Source organism: Salvelinus fontinalis, unplaced genomic scaffold (assembly GCF_029448725.1).
Source record: "Salvelinus fontinalis isolate EN_2023a unplaced genomic scaffold, ASM2944872v1 scaffold_0001, whole genome shotgun sequence".
NCBI lineage: Eukaryota > Metazoa > Chordata > Actinopteri > Salmoniformes > Salmonidae > Salvelinus > Salvelinus fontinalis.
The window spans coordinates 2,862,486-2,889,914 of NW_026600210.1; the positions used below are offsets into that span (position 1 = coordinate 2,862,486).

The window sequence follows — 27,429 nt, forward strand, 5'->3', positions numbered from 1 at the left end:
TGTCTCCTATATAGGTAAGATACTACTACACTGTCCCCTATATAGGTAAGATACTACTACACTGTCCCCTATATAGGTAAGATACTACTACACTGTCCCCTATATAGGTAAGATACTACTATACTGTCCCCTATATAGGTAAGATACTACTACACTGTCCCCTATATAGGTAAGATACTACTATACTGTCTCCTATATAGGTAAGATACTACTACACTGTCCCCTATATAGGTAAGATACTACTACACTGTCCCCTATATAGGTAAGATACTACTATACTGTCCCCTATATAGGTAAGACACAACTACACTCCAGCACTGTCCCCTATATAGGTAAGATACTACTACACTGTCCCCTATATAGGTAAGATACTACTATACTGTCTCCTATATAGGTAAGATACTACTACACTGTCCCCTATATAGGTAAGATACTACTACACTGTCCCCTATATAGGTAAGATACTACTATACTGTCCCCTATATAGGTAAGACACTACTACACTCCAGCACTGTCCCCTATATAGGTAAGATACTACTACACTGTCCCCTATATAGGTAAGATACTACTATACTGTCCCCTATATAGGTAAGACACTACTACACTCCAGCACTGTCCCCTATATAGGTAAGATACTACTACACTGTCCCCTATATAGGTAAGATACTACTATACTGTCTCCTATATAGGTAAGATACTACTACACTGTCCCCTATATAGGTAAGATACTACTACACTGTCCCCTATATAGGTAAGACTGATTGGCCTTTCTCAAGGCTATGCTCACTGAGTCTGTACAAAGCTTTCCTTAAGTTTGGGTCAGTCAGATTGGTCAGGTATTCTGATACTGTGTACTGTCTGATTAGGGCCAAATAGCATTCTAGGTTGCTGTGTTTTTTTGTTAATTATTTCCAATGTGTCAAGTAATTATCTTTTTGTTTCCTCATGATTTGTTTGGGTCTAATTGTGTTGCTGTCCTGGGGCTCTGTGGGGTGTGTTTGAACAGAGCCCCAGGACCAGCTTGCTGAGGGGACTCTTCTCCCTCTCTCTCTCTAGGTCATATCAGTGCCCACACATCAAAGGTAGCTCTGCTCCGGAAGCTGCCAGAAAACTGGAAACCCAACGCTTCCTGTGACTTCAAGTGAGTGTCCTGAAGGACAGGGGAGCCATACTACAGAAATGCATCTAATCATCACTAGCTGTCCTCAGTGATCATTGTAGCATTACAATCAGTGATGCATGTTAGAATTAATTATCTAATATCTATCATCCTCAGTCCAACCTGATGTAATCTATTCTCTCCTCTCTCTCCTCTGTCTCTCTCTGCTATGCTCTCTCTCCCCCATCTCTACTCTCTCCTCTCTCCTCTGTCTGTCTCTCTCTGCTATGCTCTCTCTCCCCCATCTCTACTCTCTCCTCTCTCCTCTGTCTGTCTCTCTCTGCTATGCCCTCTCTCCCCCATCTCTACTCTCTCCTCTCTCCTCTGTCTGTCTCTCTCTGCTATGCCCTCTCTTCCCCATCTCTACTCTCTCCTCTCTCCTCTGTCTGTCTCTCTCTGCTATGCCCTCTCTCCCCCATCTCTACTCTCTCCTCTCTCCTCTGTCTGTCTCTCTCTGCTATGCCCTCTCTCCCCCATCTCTACTCTCTCCTCTCTCCTCTGTCTGTCTCTCTCTGCTATGCCCTCTCTCCCCCATCTCTACTCTCTCCTCTCTCCTCTGTCTGTCTCTCTCTGCTATGCCCTCTCTCCCCCATCTCTACTCTCTCCTCTCTCCTCTGTCTGTCTCTCTCTGCTATGCCCTCTCTCCCCCATCTCTATTATCCTCTCTCTCCACTGTCTGTCTCTCTCTGCTATGCTCTCTCCCCCATCTCTATTATCCTCTCTCTCCACTGTCTGTCTCTCTCTGCTATGCTCTCTCCCCCATCTCTATTATCCTCTCTCTCCACTGTCTGTCTCTCTCTGCTATGCTCTCTCCCCCATCTCTATTATCCTCTCTTCCTCCCCCCTCTCCTCTCTCCTCTCTCTCCCCTCTCCTCTCTCCTCTCTCCTCTCTACTCTAATCTCTCTCCTCTCTCCTCTCTCCACTCTTGTCTCTCCTCTCTCTCCCCTCTCTATTATCCTCTCTTCCTCCCCCCTCTCCTCTCTCCTCTCTCTCCCCTCTCCTCTCCTCTCTCTACTCTAATCTCTCTCCTCTCTCTACTCTTGTCTCTCCTCTCTCTCCCCTCTCTATTATCCTCTCTTCCTCCCCCCTCTCCTCTCTCCTCTCTCTCCCCTCTCCTCTACTCTTTTCTCTCTAATCTCTCTCCTCTCTCTCCCCTCTCCTCTCCTCTCTCTACTCTAATCTCTCTCCTCTCTCTACTCTTGTCTCTCCTCTCTCTCCCCTCTCTATTATCCTCTCTTCCTCCCCCCTCTCCTCTCTCCTCTCTCTCCCCTCTCCTCTACTCTTTTCTCTCTAATCTCTCTCCTCTCTCTCCCCTCTCCTCTCCTCTCTCTACTCTAATCTCTCTCCTCTCTCTACTCTTGTCTCTCCTCTCTCTCCCCTCTCTATTATCCTCTCTTCCTCCCCTCTCTCCTTTCTCTACTCTAATCTCTCTCCTCTCTCCACTCTCTGTCTCTTCCTCTGTTCTCTCGTCTATCTACTCATCTCTCTCTACTCATCTCTTTCTACTCTTGTCTCTCCTCTGTCTCTCTCTGCTATGCTCTCTCTCCCCTCTCCTCTCTCTACTCTACTCTTTTCTCTCTAATCTCTCTCCTCTCTCCTCTCTCTCTCTGCTATGCTCTCTCTCCCTTCTCTATTATCCTCTCTTCCTCCCCCCTCTCCTCTCTCCTCTCTCTCCCCTCTCCTCTACTCTTTTCTCTCTAATCTCTCTCCTCTCTCTCTACTCTCCACTCTCTGTCTCCACTCTCCTCTGTCTCTACCCTTCAGACCAGCCAAGTCCCTCAACATACTGCATCATCTGCTGAAGAAGATCACTGGGTGAGTTGACTTCCTCTTACTGGTGAGTTGACTTCCTCTTACTGGTGAGTTGACTTCCTCTTACTGGTGAGTTGACGTCCTCTTACTGGTGAGTTGACGTCCTCTTACTGGTGAGTTGACGTCCTCTTACTGGTGAGTTGACGTCCTCTTACTGGTGAGTTGACGTCCTCTTACTGGTGAGTTGACGTCCTCTTACTGGTGAGTTGACGTCCTCTTACTGGTGAGTTGACGTCCTCTTACTGGTGAGTTGACTTCCTCTTACTGGTGAGTTGACGTCCTCTTACTGGTGAGTTGACGTCCTCTTACTGGTGAGTTGACGTCCTCTTACTGGTGAGTTGACGTCCTCTTACTGGTGAGTTGACGTCCTCTTACTGGTGAGTTCACTTCCTCTTACTGGTGAGTTCACTTCCTCTTACTGGTGAGTTGACTTCCTCTTACTGGTGAGTTGACTTCCTCTTACTGGTGAGTTGACTTCCTCTTACTGGTGAGTTGACTTCCTCTTACTGGTGAGTTGACTTCCTCTTACTGGTGAGTTGACTTCCTCTTACTGGTGAGTTGACTTCCTCTTACTGGTGAGTTGACTTCCTCTTACTGGTGAGTTGACGTCCTCTTACTGGTGAGTTGACGTCCTCTTACTGGTGAGTTGACGTCCTCTTACTGGTGAGTTGACGTCCTCTTACTGGTGAGTTGACTTCCTCTTACTAGTTTATTGTCTTGCTAAAGGTGTAAAGTGGTGTAATGTCTTCCAAACTTTTATTGTAGTGTATTATAAATTTTATTTTATTGTCACACACCGGATAGATGCAGTGAAATATATTGTTTTACAGGGTCAGCCATAGTAGTACGGTGTCCCTGGAGCAAATTAGGGTTAAGTTCAAGGGCACATCAACAGATTTTTCACCTTGGCGTCGCGGGTATTGGAACCAGCGATCTTTCGCTTACTGCCCCATCACCTAGTGTAATTTAGGAATGGCATTTGAAATGATTTCAATATTCAATTAATATGATACAGTGCCTTAAGTCTTCACACCCCTTGACTTTTCCCCCCAAATGTTGTGTTATAGCCTGAATTTAAAATGGGTTGAATTGTGATTGTGTTTTCCTGGCCTACACACAGTATTACCCCATAATGTCAAAGTGGAATTACATTTTTAGATTAAAAAAATAAAATAATAACAAATAAATAAAGCTGAAATGTCTTGAGTCAATAAGTATTCAACCCCTTTATGGCAAGGAGCCTAAATAAGTTCAGGAGCAAAAATGTACTTCACAATTGTCACGGTTTTCTTCCTGGGATGAAGGAGAGGACCCAAATGCAGCACACCTAGTGTTCAACATGTTTAATTATACGAATAAACGGTAACACTAATACAAGTAACAAAATAACAAATGTGAAAACCGAGACAGCCCTATCTGGTGCAGACAAAACACAGAGACAGGAAACAATCACCCACAAAATCCCAACACAAAACAAGCCTCCTATATATGATTCTCAATCAGGGACAACGATTGACAGCTGCCTCTGATTGAGAACCATATTAGGCTGAACACAGAAACAGACAAACTAGACACACAACATAGAATTCCCACCCAGCTCACGTCCTGACCAACACTAAACAAGCAAAACACATAAGAACTCTGGTCAGGACGTTACAACAATATAATTTAAATGAGGCCTAACTGAGTTATGAGGGTGAAGAGGTTGATTACTGCATACAATCGCTATGGGATCAGCAGTGGTATTCAGATGGACATACATTAGGTTACTTACATTGTATCTTCCAACGTCCCCTGGGATAATGTACACTTGCTGAAGCATTATGACAACTCAGCAACACAATGGATTAACTGAGCTGGGCTTGGGTCATTGATAAGTCATTGTCTCAATGGTAGGTATTAACTGAGCTGGGCTTGGGTCATTGATAAGTCATTGTCTCAATGGTAGGTATTAACTGAGCTGGGCTTGGGTCATTGATAAGACATTGTCTCAATGGTAGGTATTAACTGAGCTGGGCTTGGGTCATTGATAAGTCATTGTCTCAATGGTAGGTATTAACTGAGCTGGGCTTGGGTCATTGATAAGTCATTGTCTCAATGGTAGGTATTAACTGAGCTGGGCTTGGGTCATTGATAAGTCATTGTCTCAATGGTAGGTATTAACTGAGCTGGGCTTGGGTCATTGATAAGACATTGTCTCAATGGTAGGTATTAACTGAGCTGGGCTTGGGTCATTGATAAGACATTGTCTCAATGGTAGGTATTAACTGAGCTGGGCTTGGGTCATTGATAAGTCATTGTCTCAACACAGCCTTATAATGTGAAAGGATCCAGGAACCCAAGTGATTTGGGTGGATCCCATCCTCCTCATAAAACGAGCTTTGTTTCCAGAAGGTATCAAAATTGTCAATAAATGTTACACCAACAGATCTGTAATAATCTCGTAGCCAGTTATGGAGGGCTGAAAGTCTGCTGAATTTAGGGATGGCAGAGGGCCAGATATTATGGGCCGTTTGTTGGTGTCAAGTAGAGACCCAATCAGTTCTTTAAAATACATCTTCAGCTGTTCAAATCAAATCAAAGTTTATTTGTCACGTGCGCCGAATACAACAGGTGTAGACCTTTACAGTGAAATGCTTACTTACAGGCTCTAACCAATAGTGCGAAAAGGTGTGTGTGTGTGTGTGTGTGTGTGTGTGTGTGTGTGTGTGTGTGTGTGTGTGTGTGTAGGTAAGTAAAGAAATAAAACAACAGTAAAAAGACATTTGAAAATAAGAGTAGCGAGGCTATAACTGTACAGGGCATCAATAAGCTGCTCGCAAACATTTTGTTCCGAGTTGCCCTTCATAATTTCTTTGAATCCCAAACATGAACTATCATGGACTCACTTCCCTGATGCTGTTTAAAATGTTTGGGAGCAGCTTATTGATGCCCTGTACTGTACAGTTTTTGCTCCAGGGACTGAGGCATTTCTCACCATTGAACTGCCCAATACAACGGCCTGAGAAGGCAATGGAGAAATCCTCCCATTCCTACCCCCTCACACACTGTGTCTTTAGGTTATCTGAGGGCCACTCTCTGATCTGTGTGTCTATAGGTTATCTGAGGGCCACTATCTGATCTGTGTGTCTAATAGGTTATCTGAGGGCCACTATCTGATTGGTCATAAGGCAGGGGAGCCATTCGTAACCATCTTCAAGGCAGTGGAGGGGCGGAGGATTGTCCGAGAGGCCTATGACCTGCAGCAGACCCATAGCAGCGTGCCCCCTCCCTCTGCCCTCGGCCCTGTACCCTGGGTACCGCTGGACCCCACACTGGTCCTACCCTTCCACCAGAAACACAGCCGGCCACCCTGTACCTTCCCCCCTCCAGACCTGCAGCAACACAAGGTAACCTTAACACCTAGTCCTAACCCCCAACCAGACCTGCAGCAATACAAGGTAACCTTAACACCTAGTCCTAACCCCCAACCAGACCTGCAGCAATACAAGGTAACCTTAACACCTAGTCCTAACCCCCAACCAGACCTGCAGCAACACAAGGTAACCTTAACCCCTAGTCTTAACCACTAACTCTAATCCCCAATCAGGCCTGCAGCAACACAAGGTAACCTTAACCCCTAGTCCTAACCCCTAGTCCTAACCCCCAACCAGACCTGCAGCAACAGAAGGTAACCTTAACCCCTAGTCCTAACCCCCAACCAGACCTGCAGCAACACACGGTAACCTTAACCCCTAGTCCTAACCCCCAACCAGACCTGCAGCAACACAAGGTAACCGTAACCCCTAGTCCTAACCCCCAACCAGACCTGCAGCAACACAAGGTAACCTTAACACCTAGTCCTAACCCCCAACCAGACCTGCAGCAATACAAGGTAACCTTAACACCTAGTCCTAACCCCCAACCAGACCTGCAGCAACACAAGGTAACCTTAACCCCTAGTCCTAACCACTAACTCTAATCCCCAACCAGACCTGCAGCAACACAAGGTAACCTTAACCCCTAGTCTTAACCACTAACTCTAATCCCCAACCAGACCTGCAGCAACACAAGGTAACCTTAACCCCTAGTCCTAACCCCCAACCAGACCTGCAGCAACACAAGGTAACCTTAACACCTAGTCCTAACCCCTAGTCCTAACCCCCAACCAGACCTGCAGCAACACAAGGTAACCTTAACCCCTAGTCCTAACCCCCAACCAGACCTGCAGCAATACAAGGTAACCTTAACCCCTAGTCCTAACCCCCAACCAGACCTGCAGCAACACAAGGTAACCTTAACCCCTAGTCCTAACCCCCAACCAGACCTGCAGCAACACAAGGTAACCTTAACCCCTAGTCTTAACCACTAACTCTAATCCCCAACCAGACCTGCAGCAACACAAGGTAACCTTAACCCCTAGTCTTAACCACTAACTCTAATCCCCAACCAGACCTGCAGCAACACAAGGTAACCTTAACACCTAGTCCTAACCCCCAACCAGACCTGCAGCAATACAAGGTAACCTTAACACCTAGTCCTAACCCCCAACCAGACCTGCAGCAACACAAGGTAACCTTAACACCTAGTCCTAACCCCCAACCAGACCTGCAGCAACACAAGGTAACCTTAACACCTAGTCCTAACCCCCAACCAGACCTGCAGCAACACAAGGTAACCTTAACCCCTAGTCTTAACCACTAACTCTAATCCCCAACCAGACCTGCAGCAACACAAGGTAACCTTAACCCCTAGTCTTAACCACTAACTCTAATCCCCAACCAGACCTGCAGCAACACAAGGTAACCTTAACCCCTAGTCCTAACCCCCAACCAGACCTGCAGCAATACAAGGTAACCTTAACCCCTAGTCTTAACCACTAACTCTAATCCCCAACCAGACCTGCAGCAACACAAGGTAACCTTAACCCCTAGTCTTAACCACTAACTCTAACCCCCAACCAGACCTGCAGCAACACAAGGTAACCTTAACCCCTAGTCTTAACCACTAACTCTAATCCCCAACCAGACCTGCAGCAACACAAGGTAACCTTAACACCTAGTCCTAACCCCTAGTCCTAACCCCCAACCAGACCTGCAGCAACACAAGGTAACCTTAACACCTAGTCCTAACCCCTAGTCCTAACCCCCAACCAGACCTGCAGCAATACAAGGTAACCTTAACCCCTAGTCCTAAACCCCAACCAGACCTGCAGCAACACAAGGTAACCTTAACCCCTAGTCCTAAACCCCAACCAGACCTGCAGCAACACAAGGTAACCTTAACCCCTAGTCCTAACCCCCAACCAGACCTGCAGCAACACAAGGTAACCTTAACCCCTAGTCCTAACCCCCAACCAGACCTGCAGCAACACAAGGTAACCTTAACCCCTAGTCTTAACCACTAACTCTAATCCCCAACCAGACCTGCAGCAACACAAGGTAACCTTAACCCCTAGTCCTAACCCCCAACCAGACCTGCAGCAACACAAGGTAACCTTAACCCCTAGTCCTAACCCCCAACCAGACCTGCAGCAACACAAGGTAACCTTAACCCCTAGTCCTAACCACTAACTCTAATCCCCAACCAGACCTGCAGCAACACAAGGTAACCTTAACCCCTAGTCTTAACCACTAACTCTAATCCCCAACCAGACCTGCAGCAACACAAGGTAACCTTAACCCCTAGTCCTAACCACTAACTCTAATCCCCAACCAGACCTGCAGCAACACAAGGTAACCTTAACCCCTAGTCTTAACCACTAACTCTAATCCCCAACCAGACCTGCAGCAACACAAGGTAACCTTAACCCCTAGTCCTAACCCCCAACCAGACCTGCAGCAACACAAGGTAACCTTAACCCCTAGTCTTAACCACTAACTCTAATCCCCAACCAGACCTGCAGCAACACAAGGTAACCTTAACACCTAGTCCTAACCCCCAACCAGACCTGCAGCAACACAAGGTAACCTTAACACCTAGTCCTAACCCCTAGTCCTAACCCCCAACCAGACCTGCAGCAACACAAGGTAACCTTAACACCTAGTCCTAACCCCCAACCAGACCTGCAGCAACACAAGGTAACCTTAACACGTAGTCCTAACCCCTAGTCCTAACCCCCAACCAGACCTGCAGCAACACAAGGTAACCTTAACCCCTAGTCCTAACCCCCAACCAGACCTGCAGCAACACAAGGTAACCTTAACCCCTAGTCTTAACCACTAACTCTAATCCCCAACCAGACCTGCAGCAACACAAGGTAACCTTAACCCCTAGTCCTAACCCCCAACCAGACCTGCAGCAACACAAGGTAACCTTAACCCCTAGTCCTAACCCCCAACCAGACCTGCAGCAACACAAGGTAACCTTAACCCCTAGTCCTAACCACTAACTCTAATCCCCAACCAGACCTGCAGCAACACAAGGTAACCTTAACCCCTAGTCTTAACCACTAACTCTAATCCCCAACCAGACCTGCAGCAACACAAGGTAACCTTAACCCCTAGTCCTAACCACTAACTCTAACCCCCAACCAGACCTGCAGCAACACAAGGTAACCTTAACCCCTAGTCCTAACCCCCAACCAGACCTGCAGCAACACAAGGTAACCTTAACCCCTAGTCCTAACCACTAACTCTAATCCCCAACCAGACCTGCAGCAACACAAGGTAACCTTAACCCCTAGTCCTAACCCCCAACCAGACCTGCAGCAACACAAGGTAACCTTAACCCCTAGTCTTAACCACTAACTCTAATCCCCAACCAGACCTGCAGCAACACAAGGTAACCTTAACACCTAGTCCTAACCCCCAACCAGACCTGCAGCAACACAAGGTAACCTTAACACCTAGTCCTAACCCCTAGTCCTAACCCCCAACCAGACCTGCAGCAACACAAGGTAACCTTAACACCTAGTCCTAACCCCCAACCAGACCTGCAGCAACACAAGGTAACCTTAACACGTAGTCCTAACCCCTAGTCCTAACCCCCAACCAGACCTGCAGCAACACAAGGTAACCTTAACCCCTAGTCCTAACCCCCAACCAGACCTGCAGCAACACAAGGTAACCTTAACCCCTAGTCTTAACCACTAACTCTAATCCCCAACCAGACCTGCAGCAACACAAGGTAACCTTAACCCCTAGTCCTAACCCCCAACCAGACCTGCAGCAACACAAGGTAACCTTAACCCCTAGTCCTAACCCCCAACCAGACCTGCAGCAACACAAGGTAACCTTAACCCCTAGTCCTAACCACTAACTCTAATCCCCAACCAGACCTGCAGCAACACAAGGTAACCTTAACCCCTAGTCTTAACCACTAACTCTAATCCCCAACCAGACCTGCAGCAACACAAGGTAACCTTAACCCCTAGTCCTAACCACTAACTCTAACCCCCAACCAGACCTGCAGCAACACAAGGTAACCTTAACCCCTAGTCCTAACCCCCAACCAGACCTGCAGCAACACAAGGTAACCTTAACCCCTAGTCTTAACCACTAACTCTAATCCCCAACCAGACCTGCAGCAACACAAGGTAACCTTAACACCTAGTCCTAACCCCCAACCAGACCTGCAGCAACACAAGGTAACCTTAACACCTAGTCCTAACCCCTAGTCCTAACCCCCAACCAGACCTGCAGCAACACAAGGTAACCTTAACACCTAGTCCTAACCCCCAACCAGACCTGCAGCAACACAAGGTAACCTTAACACGTAGTCCTAACCCCTAGTCCTAACCCCCAACCAGACCTGCAGCAACACAAGGTAACCTTAACCCCTAGTCCTAACCCCCAACCAGACCTGCAGCAACACAAGGTAACCTTAACCCCTAGTCCTAACCACTAACTCTAATCCCCAACCAGACCTGCAGCAACACAAGGTAACCTTAACCCCTAGTCCTAACCCCCAACCAGACCTGCAGCAATACAAGGTAACCTTAACCCCTAGTCTTAACCACTAACTCTAATCCCCAACCAGACCTGCAGCAACACAAGGTAACCTTAACCCCTAGTCTTAACCACTAACTCTAACCCCCAACCAGACCTGCAGCAACACAAGGTAACCTTAACCCCTAGTCCTAACCCCCAACCAGACCTGCAGCAACACAAGGTAACCTTAACCCCTAGTCCTAACCACTAACTCTAATCCCCAACCAGACCTGCAGCAACACAAGGTAACCTTAACCCCTAGTCCTAACCCCCAACCAGACCTGCAGCAACACAAGGTAACCTTAACCCCTAGTCCTAACCCCCAACCAGACCTGCAGCAACACAAGGTAACCTTAACCCCTAGTCCTAACCACTAACTCTAATCCCCAACCAGACCTGCAGCAACACAAGGTAACCTTAACCCCTAGTCTTAACCACTAACTCTAATCCCCAACCAGACCTGCAGCAACACAAGGTAACCTTAACCCCTAGTCCTAACCACTAACTCTAACCCCCAACCAGACCTGCAGCAACACAAGGTAACCTTAACCCCTAGTCCTAACCCCCAACCAGACCTGCAGCAACACAAGGTAACCTTAACCCCTAGTCTTAACCACTAACTCTAATCCCCAACCAGACCTGCAGCAACACAAGGTAACCTTAACACCTAGTCCTAACCCCCAACCAGACCTGCAGCAACACAAGGTAACCTTAACACCTAGTCCTAACCCCTAGTCCTAACCCCCAACCAGACCTGCAGCAACACAAGGTAACCTTAACACCTAGTCCTAACCCCCAACCAGACCTGCAGCAACACAAGGTAACCTTAACACGTAGTCCTAACCCCTAGTCCTAACCCCCAACCAGACCTGCAGCAACACAAGGTAACCTTAACCCCTAGTCCTAACCCCCAACCAGACCTGCAGCAACACAAGGTAACCTTAACCCCTAGTCCTAACCACTAACTCTAATCCCCAACCAGACCTGCAGCAACACAAGGTAACCTTAACCCCTAGTCCTAACCCCCAACCAGACCTGCAGCAATACAAGGTAACCTTAACCCCTAGTCTTAACCACTAACTCTAATCCCCAACCAGACCTGCAGCAACACAAGGTAACCTTAACCCCTAGTCTTAACCACTAACTCTAACCCCCAACCAGACCTGCAGCAACACAAGGTAACCTTAACCCCTAGTCCTAACCCCCAACCAGACCTGCAGCAACACAAGGTAACCTTAACCCCTAGTCTTAACCACTAACTCTAATCCCCAACCAGACCTGCAGCAACACAAGGTAACCTTAACACCTAGTCCTAACCCCTAGTCCTAACCCCCAACCAGACCTGCAGCAACACAAGGTAACCTTAACACCTAGTCCTAACCCCCAACCAGACCTGCAGCAACACAAGGTAACCTTAACCCCTAGTCCTAACCCCCAACCAGACCTGCAGCAACACAAGGTAACCTTAACCCCTAGTCCTAACCCCCAACCAGACCTGCAGCAACACAAGGTAACCTTAACCCCTAGTCCTAACCCCCAACCAGACCTGCAGCAACACAAGGTAACCTTAACCCCTAGTCCTAACCACTAACTCTAATCCCCAACCAGACCTGCAGCAACACAAGGTAACCTTAACCCCTAGTCTTAACCACTAACTCTAATCCCCAACCAGACCTGCAGCAACACAAGGTAACCTTAACCCCTAGTCCTAACCACTAACTCTAACCCCCAACCAGACCTGCAGCAACACAAGGTAACCTTAACCCCTAGTCCTAACCCCCAACCAGACCTGCAGCAACACAAGGTAACCTTAACCCCTAGTCTTAACCACTAACTCTAATCCCCAACCAGACCTGCAGCAACACAAGGTAACCTTAACACCTAGTCCTAACCCCCAACCAGACCTGCAGCAACACAAGGTAACCTTAACACCTAGTCCTAACCCCTAGTCCTAACCCCCAACCAGACCTGCAGCAACACAAGGTAACCTTAACACCTAGTCCTAACCCCCAACCAGACCTGCAGCAACACAAGGTAACCTTAACACGTAGTCCTAACCCCTAGTCCTAACCCCCAACCAGACCTGCAGCAACACAAGGTAACCTTAACCCCTAGTCCTAACCCCCAACCAGACCTGCAGCAACACAAGGTAACCTTAACCCCTAGTCCTAACCACTAACTCTAATCCCCAACCAGACCTGCAGCAACACAAGGTAACCTTAACCCCTAGTCCTAACCCCCAACCAGACCTGCAGCAATACAAGGTAACCTTAACCCCTAGTCTTAACCACTAACTCTAATCCCCAACCAGACCTGCAGCAACACAAGGTAACCTTAACCCCTAGTCTTAACCACTAACTCTAACCCCCAACCAGACCTGCAGCAACACAAGGTAACCTTAACCCCTAGTCCTAACCCCCAACCAGACCTGCAGCAACACAAGGTAACCTTAACCCCTAGTCTTAACCACTAACTCTAATCCCCAACCAGACCTGCAGCAACACAAGGTAACCTTAACACCTAGTCCTAACCCCTAGTCCTAACCCCCAACCAGACCTGCAGCAACACAAGGTAACCTTAACACCTAGTCCTAACCCCCAACCAGACCTGCAGCAACACAAGGTAACCTTAACCCCTAGTCCTAACCCCCAACCAGACCTGCAGCAACACAAGGTAACCTTAACCCCTAGTCCTAACCCCCAACCAGACCTGCAGCAACACAAGGTAACCTTAACCCCTAGTCCTAACCCCCAACCAGACCTGCAGCAACACAAGGTAACCTTAACCCCTAGTCCTAACCCCCAACCAGACCTGCAGCAACACAAGGTAACCTTAACCCCTAGTCCTAACCCCCAACCAGACCTGCAGCAACACAAGGTAACCTTAACCCCTAGTCTTAACCACTAACTCTAATCCCCAACCAGACCTGCAGCAACACAAGGTAACCTTAACCCCTAGTCTTAACCACTAACTCTAATCCCCAACCAGACCTGCAGCAACACAAGGTAACCTTAACCCCTAGTCCTAACCACTAACTCTAATCCCCAACCAGACCTGCAGCAACAGAAGGTAACCTTAACCCCTAGTCCTAACCCCTAGTCCTAACCCCCAACCAGACCTGCAGCAATACAAGGTAACCTTAACCCCTAGTCCTAACCCCCAACCAGACCTGCAGCAACACAAGGTAACCTTAACCCCTAGTCTTAACCACTAACTCTAATCCCCAACCAGACCTGCAGCAACAGAAGGTAACCTTAACCCCTAGTCCTAACCCCCAACCAGACCTGCAGCAACACAAGGTAACCTTAACCCCTAGTCCTAACCCCCAACCAGACCTGCAGCAACACAAGGTAACCTTAACCCCTAGTCCTAACCCCCAACCAGACCTGCAGCAACACAAGGTAACCTTAACCCCTAGTCTTAACCACTAACTCTAATCCCCAACCAGACCTGCAGCAACACAAGGTAACCTTAACACCTAGTCCTAACCCCTAGTCCTAACCCCCAACCAGACCTGCAGCAACACAAGGTAACCTTAACACCTAGTCCTAACCCCTAGTCCTAACCCCCAACCAGACCTGCAGCAACACAAGGTAACCTTAACCCCTAGTCCTAACCCCCAACCAGACCTGCAGCAACACAAGGTAACCTTAACCCCTAGTCCTAACCCCCAACCAGACCTGCAGCAACACAAGGTAACCTTAACCCCTAGTCCTAACCCCCAACCAGACCTGCAGCAACACAAAGTAACCTTAACCCCTAGTCCTAACCACTAACTCTAATCCCCAACCAGACCTGCAGCAACACAAGGTAACCTTAACACCTAGTCCTAACCACTAACTCTAATCCCCAACCAGACCTGCAGCAACACAAGGTAACCTTAACCCCTAGTCCTAACCACTAACTCTAATCCCCAACCAGACCTGCAGCAACAGAAGGTAACCTTAACCCCTAGTCCTAACCCCCAACCAGACCTGCAGCAATACAAGGTAACCTTAACCCCTAGTCCTAACCCCCAACCAGACCTGCAGCAACACAAGGTAACCTTAACCCCTAGTCTTAACCACTAACTCTAATCCCCAACCAGACCTGCAGCAACACAAGGTAACCTTAACACCTAGTCCTAACCCCTAGTCCTAACCCCCAACCAGACCTGCAGCAACACAAGGTAACCTTAACACCTAGTCCTAACCCCTAGTCCTAACCCCCAACCAGACCTGCAGCAACACAAGGTAACCTTAACCCCTAGTCCTAACCCCCAACCAGACCTGCAGCAACACAAGGTAACCTTAACCCCTAGTCCTAACCCCCAACCAGACCTGCAGCAACACAAGGTAACCTTAACCCCTAGTCCTAACCACTAACTCTAATCCCCAACCAGACCTGCAGCAACACAAGGTAACCTTAACCCCTAGTCTTAACCACTAACTCTAATCCCCAACCAGACCTGCAGCAACACAAGGTAACCTTAACCCCTAGTCTTAACCACTAACTCTAATCCCCAACCAGACCTGCAGCAACACAAGGTAACCTTAACCCCTAGTCTTAACCACTAACTCTAATCCCCAACCAGACCTGCAGCAACACAAGGTAACCTTAACCCCTAGTCTTAACCACTAACTCTAATCCCCAACCAGACCTGCAGCAACAGAAGGTAACCTTAACCCCTAGTCCTAACCACTAACTCTAATCCCCAACCAGACCTGCAGCAACACAAGGTAACCTTAACCCCTAGTCTTAACCACTAACTCTAATCCCCAACCAGACCTGCAGCAACACAAGGTAACCTTAACCCCTAGTCCTAACCCCCAACCAGACCTGCAGCAACACAAGGTAACCTTAACCCCTAGTCCTAACCACTAACTCTAATCCCCAACCAGACCTGCAGCAACACAAGGTAACCTTAACCCCTAGTCTTAACCACTAACTCTAATCCCCAACCAGACCTGCAGCAACACAAGGTAACCTTAACCCCTAGTCTTAACCACTAACTCTAATCCCCAACCAGACCTGCAGCAACACAAGGTAACCTTAACCCCTAGTCCTAACCACTAACTCTAATCCCCAACCAGACCTGCAGCAACAGAAGGTAACCTTAACCCCTAGTCCTAACCCCTAGTCCTAACCCCCAACCAGACCTGCAGCAATACAAGGTAACCTTAACCCCTAGTCCTAACCACTAACTCTAACCCCCAACCAGACCTGCAGCAACACAAGGTAACCTTAACCCCTAGTCCTAACCACTAACTCTAATCCCCAACCAGACCTGCAGCAACAGAAGGTAACCTTAACCCCTAGTCCTAACCCCTAGTCCTAACCCCCAACCAGACCTGCAGCAATACAAGGTAACCTTAACCCCTAGTCCTAACCCCCAACCAGACCTGCAGCATAGACGGAAGGTACAACAGATGTGAGAGGGGGGAAAAATGATAGTTACAAATCGCAATATTATTTTGGGATGATATTATACCAAGTATCAATGAATACAAATAAACCCACGTCATCATGTGGCTTGTTCTCCAGCTTCTCTTTAACTAGTGACATGTTTTCAGCACTTATTTCCATCAATATGCTCTCTGTCTCTCTTCACCTATTTCATTTATTGTACCCTTATTTCACCAGGTGAGTTGACTGAGAACACAGTCTCCTTCAGAGCAACGACCTGGGGAATAGTGACAGGGGGAATGAGCAATATGTTTGGAACATCAAATTGCAAATAAAATCACAGTAACGAATCGGTATACATATAGAATCGTCAAAATGGCAACATCATTCGGTAAGTATTCAGACCCCTTGACTCGTTTCACATTTTGTTACGCTACAGCCTTATTCTAAGATTGATGAGGGAAAAAACTATTTAATCCAACTACGCACAATACCCCATAATGACAAAGCAAAAACAGATTTTTTGAAATTGTTGCAAATGTATTACAAATAAAAAACTAAAACATTTGCATACAGTACCAGTCAAAAGTTTGTACACACCTCCTCATTCCAGGGTTTTTCTTTATTTTTACTATTTTCAACATTGTAGAATAATAGCAAAGACATCAAAACTATGAAATAACACGTATGGAATCATGTAGTAACCAAAAAAGTATTAACCTGTCTAGCGGAACCCCTCGCCAACAGCCAATGAAATTGCAGGGCGCCAAATACAAATCAACAGAAATCTCATAAATCAAATTTCTCAAACATACAAGTATTAGGCACCATTTTAAAGATACAATTCTCGTTAATCCAGCCACAGTGTCTGATTTCAAAAAATGCTTTACAGCGAAAGCTCCACAAACGATTTTTAGGTCACCACCAAGTCACAGAAAAACCCAGCCATTTTTCCCGCCAAAGAGAGGAGTCACAAAAAGCACAAATAGAGATAAAATTAATCACTAACCTTTGATGATCTTCATGACACTCATAGGACTTCATGTTACACAATACATGTATGTTTTGTTCGGTAAAGTTCGTATTTATATCCAAAAGTCTAATTTTACATTGGCGTGTTACGTTCAGTAGTTCCAAAACATGCAGTGATATTACAGAGAGCCACATGAATTTACAGAAATACTCATAATAAATGTTAATGAAAATACATGTGTTATACATGGAAATATAGATAAACTTCTCCCTAATGCAACCGCTGTGTCAGTTTAAAAAAAAAACTTTACGGAAAAAGCATAATCTGAGTACGGCGCTCAGAGCCCAAAACAGCCAAAAGAAATATCCGCCATGTTGCGCCGCCAACATTAGTCTGAAATAGCATTATAAATATTCACTTACCTTTGATCTTCATCAGAATGCACTCCGAGGAATCCCAGTTCCACAATAAATGTTTGATTTGTTCCATAAAGCCCTAGTAGGCCCTAGTTTTGTTGCACCTGGACAACCGTCAGGTTGTGTGGTCAGGTGCCACAAAAAGGCACTCAGGGAAATTACAATTGGCTCAGAATAGGGCAGCATGGCTGGCCCTTGGATGTACAGTACACAGATAATTAATAATGTGCATGTCAATCTCTCCTGGCTGAAAGTGGAGGAGAGATTGACTTCATCACTACTTGTATTTATGAGAGGTATTGACATGTTGAATGAACCAAGCTGTCTTTCTAAACTACTGGCACACAGCCAAGCATACCCCACAAGACATGCCACCAGAGGTCTCTTCACAGTCCCCAAGTCCAGAACAGACTATGGGAGGCACACAGTACTACATAGAGCCATGACTACATGGAACTCTATTCCACAGTACTACATAGAGCCATGACTACATGGAACTCTATTCCACAGTACTACATAGAGCCATGACTACATGGAACTCTATTCCACAGTACTACATAGAGCCATGACTACATGGAACTCTATTCCACAGTACTACATAGAGCCATGACTACATGGAACTCTATTCCACAGTACTACATAGAGCCATGACTACATGGAACTCTATTCCACAGTACTACATAGAGTCATGACTACATGGAACTCTATTCCACAGTACTACATAGAGCCATGACTACATGGAACTCTATTCCACAGTACTACATAGAGCCATGGCTACATGGAACTCTATTCCACAGTACTACATAGAGCCATGACTACATGGAACTCTATTCCACAGTACTACATAGAGCCCTGACTACATGGAACTCTATTCCACAGTACTACATAGAGCCATGACTACATGGAACTCTATTCCACAGTACTACATAGAGCCATGACTACATGGAACTCTATTCCACAGTACTACATAGAGCCATGACTACATGGAACTCTATTCCACAGTACTACATAGAGCCATGACTACATGGAACTCTATTCCACAGTACTACATAGAGCCATGACTACATGGAACTCTATTCCACAGTACTACATAGAGCCATGACTACATGGAACTCTATTCCACAGTACTACATAGAGTCATGACTACATGGAACTCTATTCCACAGTACTACATAGAGCCATGACTACATGGAACTCTATTCCACAGTACTACATAGAGCCATGGCTACATGGAACTCTATGGGCCTCCCGGGTGGCGCAGTGGTCTAGGGCACTGCATCGCAGTGCTATCTGCGCCACCAGAGTCTCTGGGTTCGTGCCCAGGCTGGGCAGGGTTCGCGCCCAGGCTCTGTCGCAGCCGGCCGCAACCGGTAGGTCCGTGGGGCGACGCACAATTGGTATAGCGTCGTCCGGGTTAGGGAGGGTTTGGCCGGTAGGGATATCCTTGTCTCAGTATGTAAAAATGTATGCACTCTACTGTACGTCGCTCTGGATAAGAGCGTCTGCTAAATGACTAAAATGTAATGTAAATGTATTCCACAGTACTACATAGAGCCATGACTACATGGAACTCTATTCCACAGTACTACATAGAGCCCTGACTACATGGAACTCTATTCCACAGTACTACATAGAGCCATGACTACATGGAACTCTATTCCACAGTACTACATAGAGCCATGACTACATGGAACTCTATTCCACAGTACTACATAGAGCCATGACTACATGGAACTCTATTCCACAGTACTACATAGAGCCATGACTACATGGAACTCTAATTCACAGTACTACATAGAGCCATGACTACATGGAACTCTATTCCACAGTACTACATAGAGCCATGACTACATGGAACTCTATTCCACAGTACTACATAGAGCCATGACTACATGGAACTCTATTCCACAGTACTACATAGAGCCATGACTACATGGAACTCTATTCCACAGTACTACATAGAGCCATGACTACATGGAACTCTATTCCACAGTACTACATAGAGCCATGACTACATGGAACTCTATTCCACAGTACTACATAGAGCCATGACTACATGGAACTCTATTCCACAGTACTACATAGAGCCATGACTACATGGAACTCTATTCCACAGTACTACATAGAGCCATGACTACATGGAACTCTATTCCACAGTACTACATAGAGCCATGACTACATGGAACTCTATTCCACAGTACTACATAGAGCCATGACTACATGGAACTCTATTCCACAGTACTACATAGAGCCATGACTACATGGAACTCTATTCCACAGTACTACATAGAGCCATGACTACATGGAACTCTATTCCACAGTACTACATAGAGCCATGACTACATGGAACTCTATTCCACAGTACTACATAGAGCCATGACTACATGGAACTCTATTCCACAGTACTACATAGAGTCATGACTACATGGAACTCTATTCCACAGTACTACATAGAGCCATGACTACATGGAACTCTATTCCACAGTACTACATAGAGCCATGACTACATGGAACTCTATTCCACAGTACTACATAGAGCCATGACTACATGGAACTCTATTCCACAGTACTACATAGAGCCATGACTACATGGAACTCTATTCCACAGTACTACATAGAGCCATGACTACATGGAACTCTATTCATTTACATTTACATTTTAGTCATTTAGCAGACGCTCTTATCCAGAGCGACTTACAGTAGAGTGCATACATTTTATTACATTTTACATACTGAGACAAGGATATCCCTACCGGCCAAACCCTCCCTAACCCGGACGACGCTATGCCAATTGTGCGTCGCCCCACGGACCTCCCGGTTGCGGCCGGCTGCGACAGAGCCTGGGCGTGAACCCAGAGACTCTGGTGGCGCAGCTAGCACTGCGATGCAGTGCCCTAGACCACTGCGCCACCCGGGAGGTCTGTTCCACAGTACTACATAGTACTACATAGAGCCATGACTCCATGAAACTATTCCACATCAAGTAACTAATGCAAGCAGTGAAATTAGATTTAAAAAACAGATAAAAATATACCTTATTGAACAGCGGGGACTGTGAAGCAGCACAAACATAGGCACAGACACACACGCACACAGAGATTTTGTACTGTAGATATGTGGTGGAGTAGGGGCCTGAGGGCACACAGTGTGTTGTAGATATGTGGTAGTGGTGGAGTAGGGGCCTGAGGGCACACAGTGTGTTGTAGATATGTGGTAGTGGTGGAGTAGGGGCCTGAGGGCACACAGTGTGTTGTAGATATGTGGTAGTGGTGGAGTAGGGGCCTGAGGGCACACAGTGTGTTGTAGATATGTGGTAGTGGTGGAGTAGGGGCCTGAGGGAACACAGTGTGTTGTAGATATGTGGTAGTGGTGGAGTAGGGGCCTGAGGGAACACAGTGTGTTGTAGATATGTGGTAGTGGTGGAGTAGGGGCCTGAGGGAACACAGTGTGTTGTAGATATGTGGTAGTGGTGGAGTAGGGGCCTGAGGGAACACAGTGTGTTGTAGATATGTGGTAGTGGTGGAGTAGGGGCCTGAGGGAACACAGTGTGTTGTAGATATGTGGTAGTGGTGGAGTAGGGGCCTGAGGGCACACAGTGTGTTGTAGATATGTGGTAGTGGTGGAGTAGGGGCCTGAGGGCACACAGTGTGTTGTAGATATGTGGTAGTGGTGGAGTAGGGGCCTGAGGGCACACAGTGTGTTGTAGATATGTGGTAGTGGTGGAGTAGGGGCCTGAGGGCCCACAGTGTGTTGTAGATATGTGGTAGTGGTGGAGTAGGGGCCTGAGGGCACACAGTGTGTTGTAGATATGTGGTAGTGGTGGAGTAGGGGCCTGAGGGCAGACAGTGTGTTGTAGATATGTGGTAGTGGTGGAGTAGGGGCCTGAGGGAACACAGTGTGTTGTAGATATGTGGTAGTGGTGGAGTAGGGGCCTGAGGGCACACAGTGTGTTGTAGATATGTGGTAGTGGTGGAGTAGGGGCCTGAGGGCAGACAGTGTGTTGTAGATATGTGGTAGTGGTGGAGTAGGGGCCTGAGGGAACACAGTGTGTTGTAGATATGTGGTAGTGGTGGAGTAGGGGCCTGAGGGAACACAGTGTGTTGTAGATATGTGGTAGTGGTGGAGTAGGGGCCTGAGGGAACACAGTGTGTTGTAGATATGTGGTAGTGGTGGAGTAGGGGCCTGAGGGCCCACAGTGTGTTGTAGATATGTGGTAGTGGTGGAGTAGGGGCCTGAGGGCAGACTGTGTGTTGTAGATATGTGGTAGTGGTGGAGTAGGGGCCTGAGGGCAGACTGTGTGTTGTAGATATGTGGTAGTGGTGGAGTAGGGGCCTGAGGGCAGACAGTGTGTTGTAGATATGTGGTAGTGGTGGAGTAGGGGCCTGAGGGCACACAGTGTGTTGTAGATATGTGGTAGTGGTGGAGTAGGGGCCTGAGGGCAGACAGTGTGTTGTAGATATGTGGTAGTGGTGGAGTAGGGGCCTGAGGGCACACAGTGTGTTGTAGATATGTGGTAGTGGTGGAGTAGGGGCCTGAGGGCACATAGTGTGTTGTAGATATGTGGTAGTGGTGGAGTAGGGGCCTGAGGGCACACAGTGTGTTGTAGATATGTGGTAGTGGTGGAGTAGGGGCCTGAGGGCACACAGTGTGTTGTAGATATGTGGTAGTGGTGGAGTAGGGGCCTGAGGGCAGACTGTGTGTTGTAGATATGTGGTAGTGGTGGAGTAGGGGCCTGAGGGCACACAGTGTGTTGTAGATATGTGGTAGTGGTGGAGTAGGGGCCTGAGGGCACATAGTCTGTTGTAACATCTGTGAATGTATTGTAACGTTTTTAAAATGGTATCAACTGCCTTCATTTTGCTGGAAGAGAAGCTGTTGGCTTGATGAGGATCCATAATAAATACAAATACCCAAGAAGACTCGAGGCTGTAATCGCTGCCAAAGGTGCTTCAACCAAGTACTGAGTAAAGGGTCTGAATACTTATGTAAATGTAATATTCCATTATAATTTTTTTGAATACATTTGCAAACATTTCTAAAAACCTGTTTTTGCTTTATCATTATGGGGTATTGTGATGTCATTATGGGGTATTGTGATGTCGTTATGGGGTATTGTGATGTCATTCTGGGGTAGTGTGATGTCATTATGGGGTATTGTGTGTAGATTGTGGGGGGAACCATTTAATCCATTGTAGAATAAGGCTGTAACGTAACAAAATGTGGAAAAAGTCAAGGACTCTGAATACTTTACTTTTACTTTATATAATATATATATATATATATTGTTACTAGCTTTTGAAATATTAATGGAAAAAATATATGTTTCCTGGTTGCTAAAATTCTAATAGTTCGCCTACTTTCAGTTTGTGACAGCAAGTATAGTGTAGAGAATGTTTGTTCCAAAAAATGTAGGGGGTGGATCAGCTTTAATATTGCATATAGATTGTGGCTTCCATCAATGTAATTGTCTGCATTTCCAATCCCCTTAATGTATATTATGAATGATTTCCTTTATTTTCCTGTACCATCCCTCCCCTAATTGGAGTCAACTAATGGACAACAACTCGTAGGCTTCTACTTCCAGCTCATATCTACTATATACATGTTACAGACACAGTATATTTCACAATAGTTATCTTTTGTTTGTTTTTAGTCCTCCAGCTCCCCTCAACCCTCCCAGTTGTTATTTATATTTGTCATATTTCTCAACTGTGATGTTTCACTAAAGTTCTGAACCTTTCTATTCTCGTACTTTCTACAGATTTTAAATTAAAGATTTTTTTTTGCTTAGAGTGAAATTGACTGACTTGTCAGATTACCCAGCAGTACTATCTGCAGTTGGCTCCAGGTACATGTTTCAATGCTTCAGCCGTTCCTGAACCTGCGACCAAAAAACGAAAGTAAAAGACGTAAAAACACAAGTTAAGAACGGGTGCATTGAAATAGCGCCCGTAGAACAGACCCATTCTCAGACCTGCTTTCAATGAGAATATCAGAACTAGTACTGACGCTTCTGTGAATTTGGTCGGGTCGCCCAAAAAGTTGCTTTAATAACTAGCTGTAGAAATACTCAACAGCAGGACGGGTATAAAGGAAGGGTGGAAAGGTGGAATCTGAAACGTTCTATTCACCCTCAGAGTTGTCTGTTGTGCTGCTACAGGCCTTCAGGGTAACACACTCTAACCCCTAACACACCCTAACGTAACACACCCTAACGTTTCTGTCCTAACACACCCTAACGTTTCTGTCGTAACGCACCCTAACGTTTCTGTCATAACACACCCTAACGTTTCTGTCCTAACACACCCTAACGTTTCTGTCCTAACACACCCTAACGTTTCTGTCATAACACACCCTAACGTTTCTGTCATAACACACCCTAACGTTTCTGTCATAACACACCCTAACGTTTCTGTCCTAACACACCCTAACGTTTCTGTCATAACACACCCTAACGTTTCTGTCCTAACACACCCTAACGTTTCTGTCATAACGCACCCTAACGTTTCTGTCGTAACGCACCCTAACGTTTCTGTCGTAACACACCCTAACGTTTCTGTCATAACACACCCTAACGTTTCTGTCATAACACACCCTAACGTTTCTGTCGTAACACACCCTAACGTTTCTGTCCTAACACACCCTAACGTTTCTGTCATAACGCACCCTAACGTTTCTGTCGTAACGCACCCTAACGTTTCTGTCGTAACACACCCTAACGTTTCTGTCATAACACACCCTAACGTTTCTGTCATAACACACCCTAACGTTTCTGTCGTAACACACCCTAACGTTTCTGTAATAACACACCCTAACGTTTCTGTCCTAACACACCCTAACGTTTCTGTCGTAACACACCCTAACGTTTCTGTCCTAACACACCCTAACGTTTCTGTCATAACACACCCTAACGTTTCTGTCATAACACACCCTAACGTTTCTGTCATAACACACCCTAACGTTTCTGTCATAACACACCCTAACGTTTCTGTCATAACACACCCTAACGTTTCTGTCGTAACACACCCTAACGTTTCTGTCCTAACACACCCTAACGTTTCTGTCCTAACACACCCTAACGTTTCTGTCATAACACACCCTAACGTTTCTGTCATAACACACCCTAACGTTTCTGTCATAACACACCCTAACGTTTCTGTCATAACACACCCTAACGTTTCTGTCATAACACACCCTAACGTTTCTGTCGTAACACACCCTAACGTTTCTGTCGTAACACACCCTAACGTTTCTGTCATAACACACCCTAACGTTTCTGTCGTAACACACCCTAACGTTTCTGTCGTAACACACCCTAACGTTTCTGTCATAACACACCCTAACGTTTCTGTCGTAACACACCCTAACGTTTCTGTCATAACACACCCTAACGTTTCTGTCGTAACACACCCTAACGTTTCTGTCATAACACACCCTAACGTTTCTGTCATAACACACCCTAACGTTTCTGTCATAGCACACCCTAACGTTTCTGTCATAACACACCCTAACGTTTCTGTCATAACACACCCTAACGTTTCTGTCATAACACACCCTAACGTTTCTGTCGTAACGCACCCTAACGTTTCTGTCGTAACGCACCCTAACGTTTCTGTCGTAACGCACCCTAACGTTTCTGTCATAACACACCCTAACGTTTCTGTCATAACACACCCTAACGTTTCTGTCGTAACACACCCTAACGTTTCTGTAATAACACACCCTAACGTTTCTGTCCTAACACACCCTAACGTTTCTGTCGTAACACACCCTAACGTTTCTGTCCTAACACACCCTAACGTTTCTGTCATAACACACCCTAACGTTTCTGTCATAACACACCCTAACGTTTCTGTCATAACACACCCTAACGTTTCTGTCATAACACACCCTAACGTTTCTGTCATAACACACCCTAACGTTTCTGTCGTAACACACCCTAACGTTTCTGTCGTAACACACCCTAACGTTTCTGTAATAACACACCCTAACGTTTCTGTCGTAACACACCCTAACGTTTCTGTCGTAACACACCCTAACGTTTCTGTCGTAACACACCCTAACGTTTCTGTCGTAACACACCCTAACGTTTCTGTCGTAACACACCCTAACGTTTCTGTCGTAACACACCCTAACGTTTCTGTCGTAACACACCCTAACGTTTCTGTCATAACACACCCTAACGTTTCTGTCATAACACACCCTAACGTTTCTGTCCTAACACACCCTAACGTTTCTGTCCTAACACACCCTAACGTTTCTGTCATAACACACCCTAACGTTTCTGTCATAACACACCCTAACGTTTCTGTCATAACACACCCTAACGTTTCTGTCATAACACACCCTAACGTTTCTGTCATAACACACCCTAACGTTTCTGTCATAACACACCCTAACGTTTCTGTCATAACACACCCTAACGTTTCTGTCATAACACACCCTAACGTTTCTGTCATAACACACCCTAACGTTTCTGTCGTAACACACCCTAACGTTTCTGTCGTAACACACCCTAACGTTTCTGTCATAACACACCCTAACGTTTCTGTCATAACACACCCTAACGTTTCTGTCATAACACACCCCTCTCATACAACAAACTGGCCAGTCTTCCCCATAGCAGTTACTCTCTCCTCTCTCCTGTCCTCCCAGGCAAGGAAGGGCGGGGCTGGAGAACCAGGGAAGCCGGGACCAAGTAAGGGGAAGGCAGGGCCAGCTAACCCCGCCTCCAGCCAGGGAGCCAAGAAGAAGAAGAAGAAGAATAAAGGGAAGAGAGCACAGAGGCGAGACAAGTGGATGAAGAGGCAGATCCAACACTCTATCCAGCAGAACAGCCCTTAGGACCACCTACAGAACCATCTAGAAATCAAATGTTATCGGTCGCATGTTGAGCAGATGTTATTGCGGGTGTAGTGAAATGCTTGTGTTTCTAGCTCCAACAGTGCAGTAATATTTAACAAGTGTTAGATGTTACTTGTTAGATATGCATGTATAGAACCATTCTAGCATGGCGCTAGCAATGCCAGGGTTGTGGGTTTGATTCTCATGAGGGACCCGTATGAAAATGTATGCTCTGGATGAAGGCGTCTGCTAAATTACTATAATGTTGAGTGGGTTGGTGTATTTTTTGCTCATTATATTTTGTACTTTTTTAATAATTTAGATTAAAGAGTTTAATAGTCACATGTACAGGGTTGCAGGTGTTATTAGAGTACAGGGAAATTCTTGAGCTCCTATATATATATATATATATACACACACACACACATTAACTGTCAAAATAATAATTATATATATATACACACACACACATTAACTGTCAAAATAATAATTATATATATATACACACACACACATTAACTGTCAAAATAATAATTATATATATATACACACACACACATTAACTGTCAAAATAATAATTATATATATATACACACACACACATTAACTGTCAAAATAATAATTATATATATATACACACACACACATTAACTGTCAAAATAATAATTATATATATATACACACACACACATTAACTGTCAAAATAATAATTATATATATATATATACACACACACACATTAACTGTCAAAATAATATATATATATGTACATTAAATGTCAAAATAATAATTATATATATATATATACACACACACATTAACTGTCAAAATAATAATTATATATATATATATATACACACACACATTAACTGTCAAAATAATAATTATATATATATATATATATACACACGCACATTAACTGTCAAAAT

General features: G+C 45.8%; 1 protein-coding gene and 1 long non-coding RNA gene across 7 annotated transcripts in view; both read left to right on the forward strand.

The window, feature by feature from the left end:
- Window positions 1–26,848, forward strand: part of ice2 (interactor of little elongator complex ELL subunit 2) — a 93,428-nt gene extending 66,580 nt beyond the window's left edge. Inside the window, exons 12-15 of one of the 3 annotated variants that reach the window (XM_055910118.1) lie at window positions 1,057–1,141; window positions 2,925–2,975; window positions 6,109–6,361; window positions 26,312–26,848. In XM_055910118.1, coding sequence (XP_055766093.1) covers window positions 1,057–1,141; window positions 2,925–2,975; window positions 6,109–6,361; window positions 26,312–26,500 — 578 coding nt within the window. In that variant the 3' untranslated portion in view covers window positions 26,501–26,848. Of the gene's footprint in view, window positions 1–1,056; window positions 1,142–2,924; window positions 2,998–6,108; window positions 6,362–26,311 lie in introns of those variants that run through there. The other 2 variants (XM_055910119.1, XM_055910120.1) reach the window with 2 other exon arrangements.
- On the forward strand, window positions 6,858–15,742 carry LOC129841824 (uncharacterized). 4 transcript variants are annotated; one of them, XR_008757376.1, is made up of 4 exons: window positions 6,858–7,472; window positions 7,626–8,124; window positions 8,329–14,871; window positions 15,217–15,742. It is a non-coding gene; the product is annotated as an uncharacterized LOC129841824 (long non-coding RNA). The 4 variants fall into 4 exon arrangements; XR_008757375.1 differs by lacking the exon at window positions 15,217–15,742 and adding an exon at window positions 14,923–15,006; XR_008757377.1 differs by lacking the exon at window positions 15,217–15,742 and having other exon boundaries at window positions 8,329–14,015; window positions 14,284–15,006.
- Window positions 26,849–27,429: the final 581 nt, after the last annotated feature.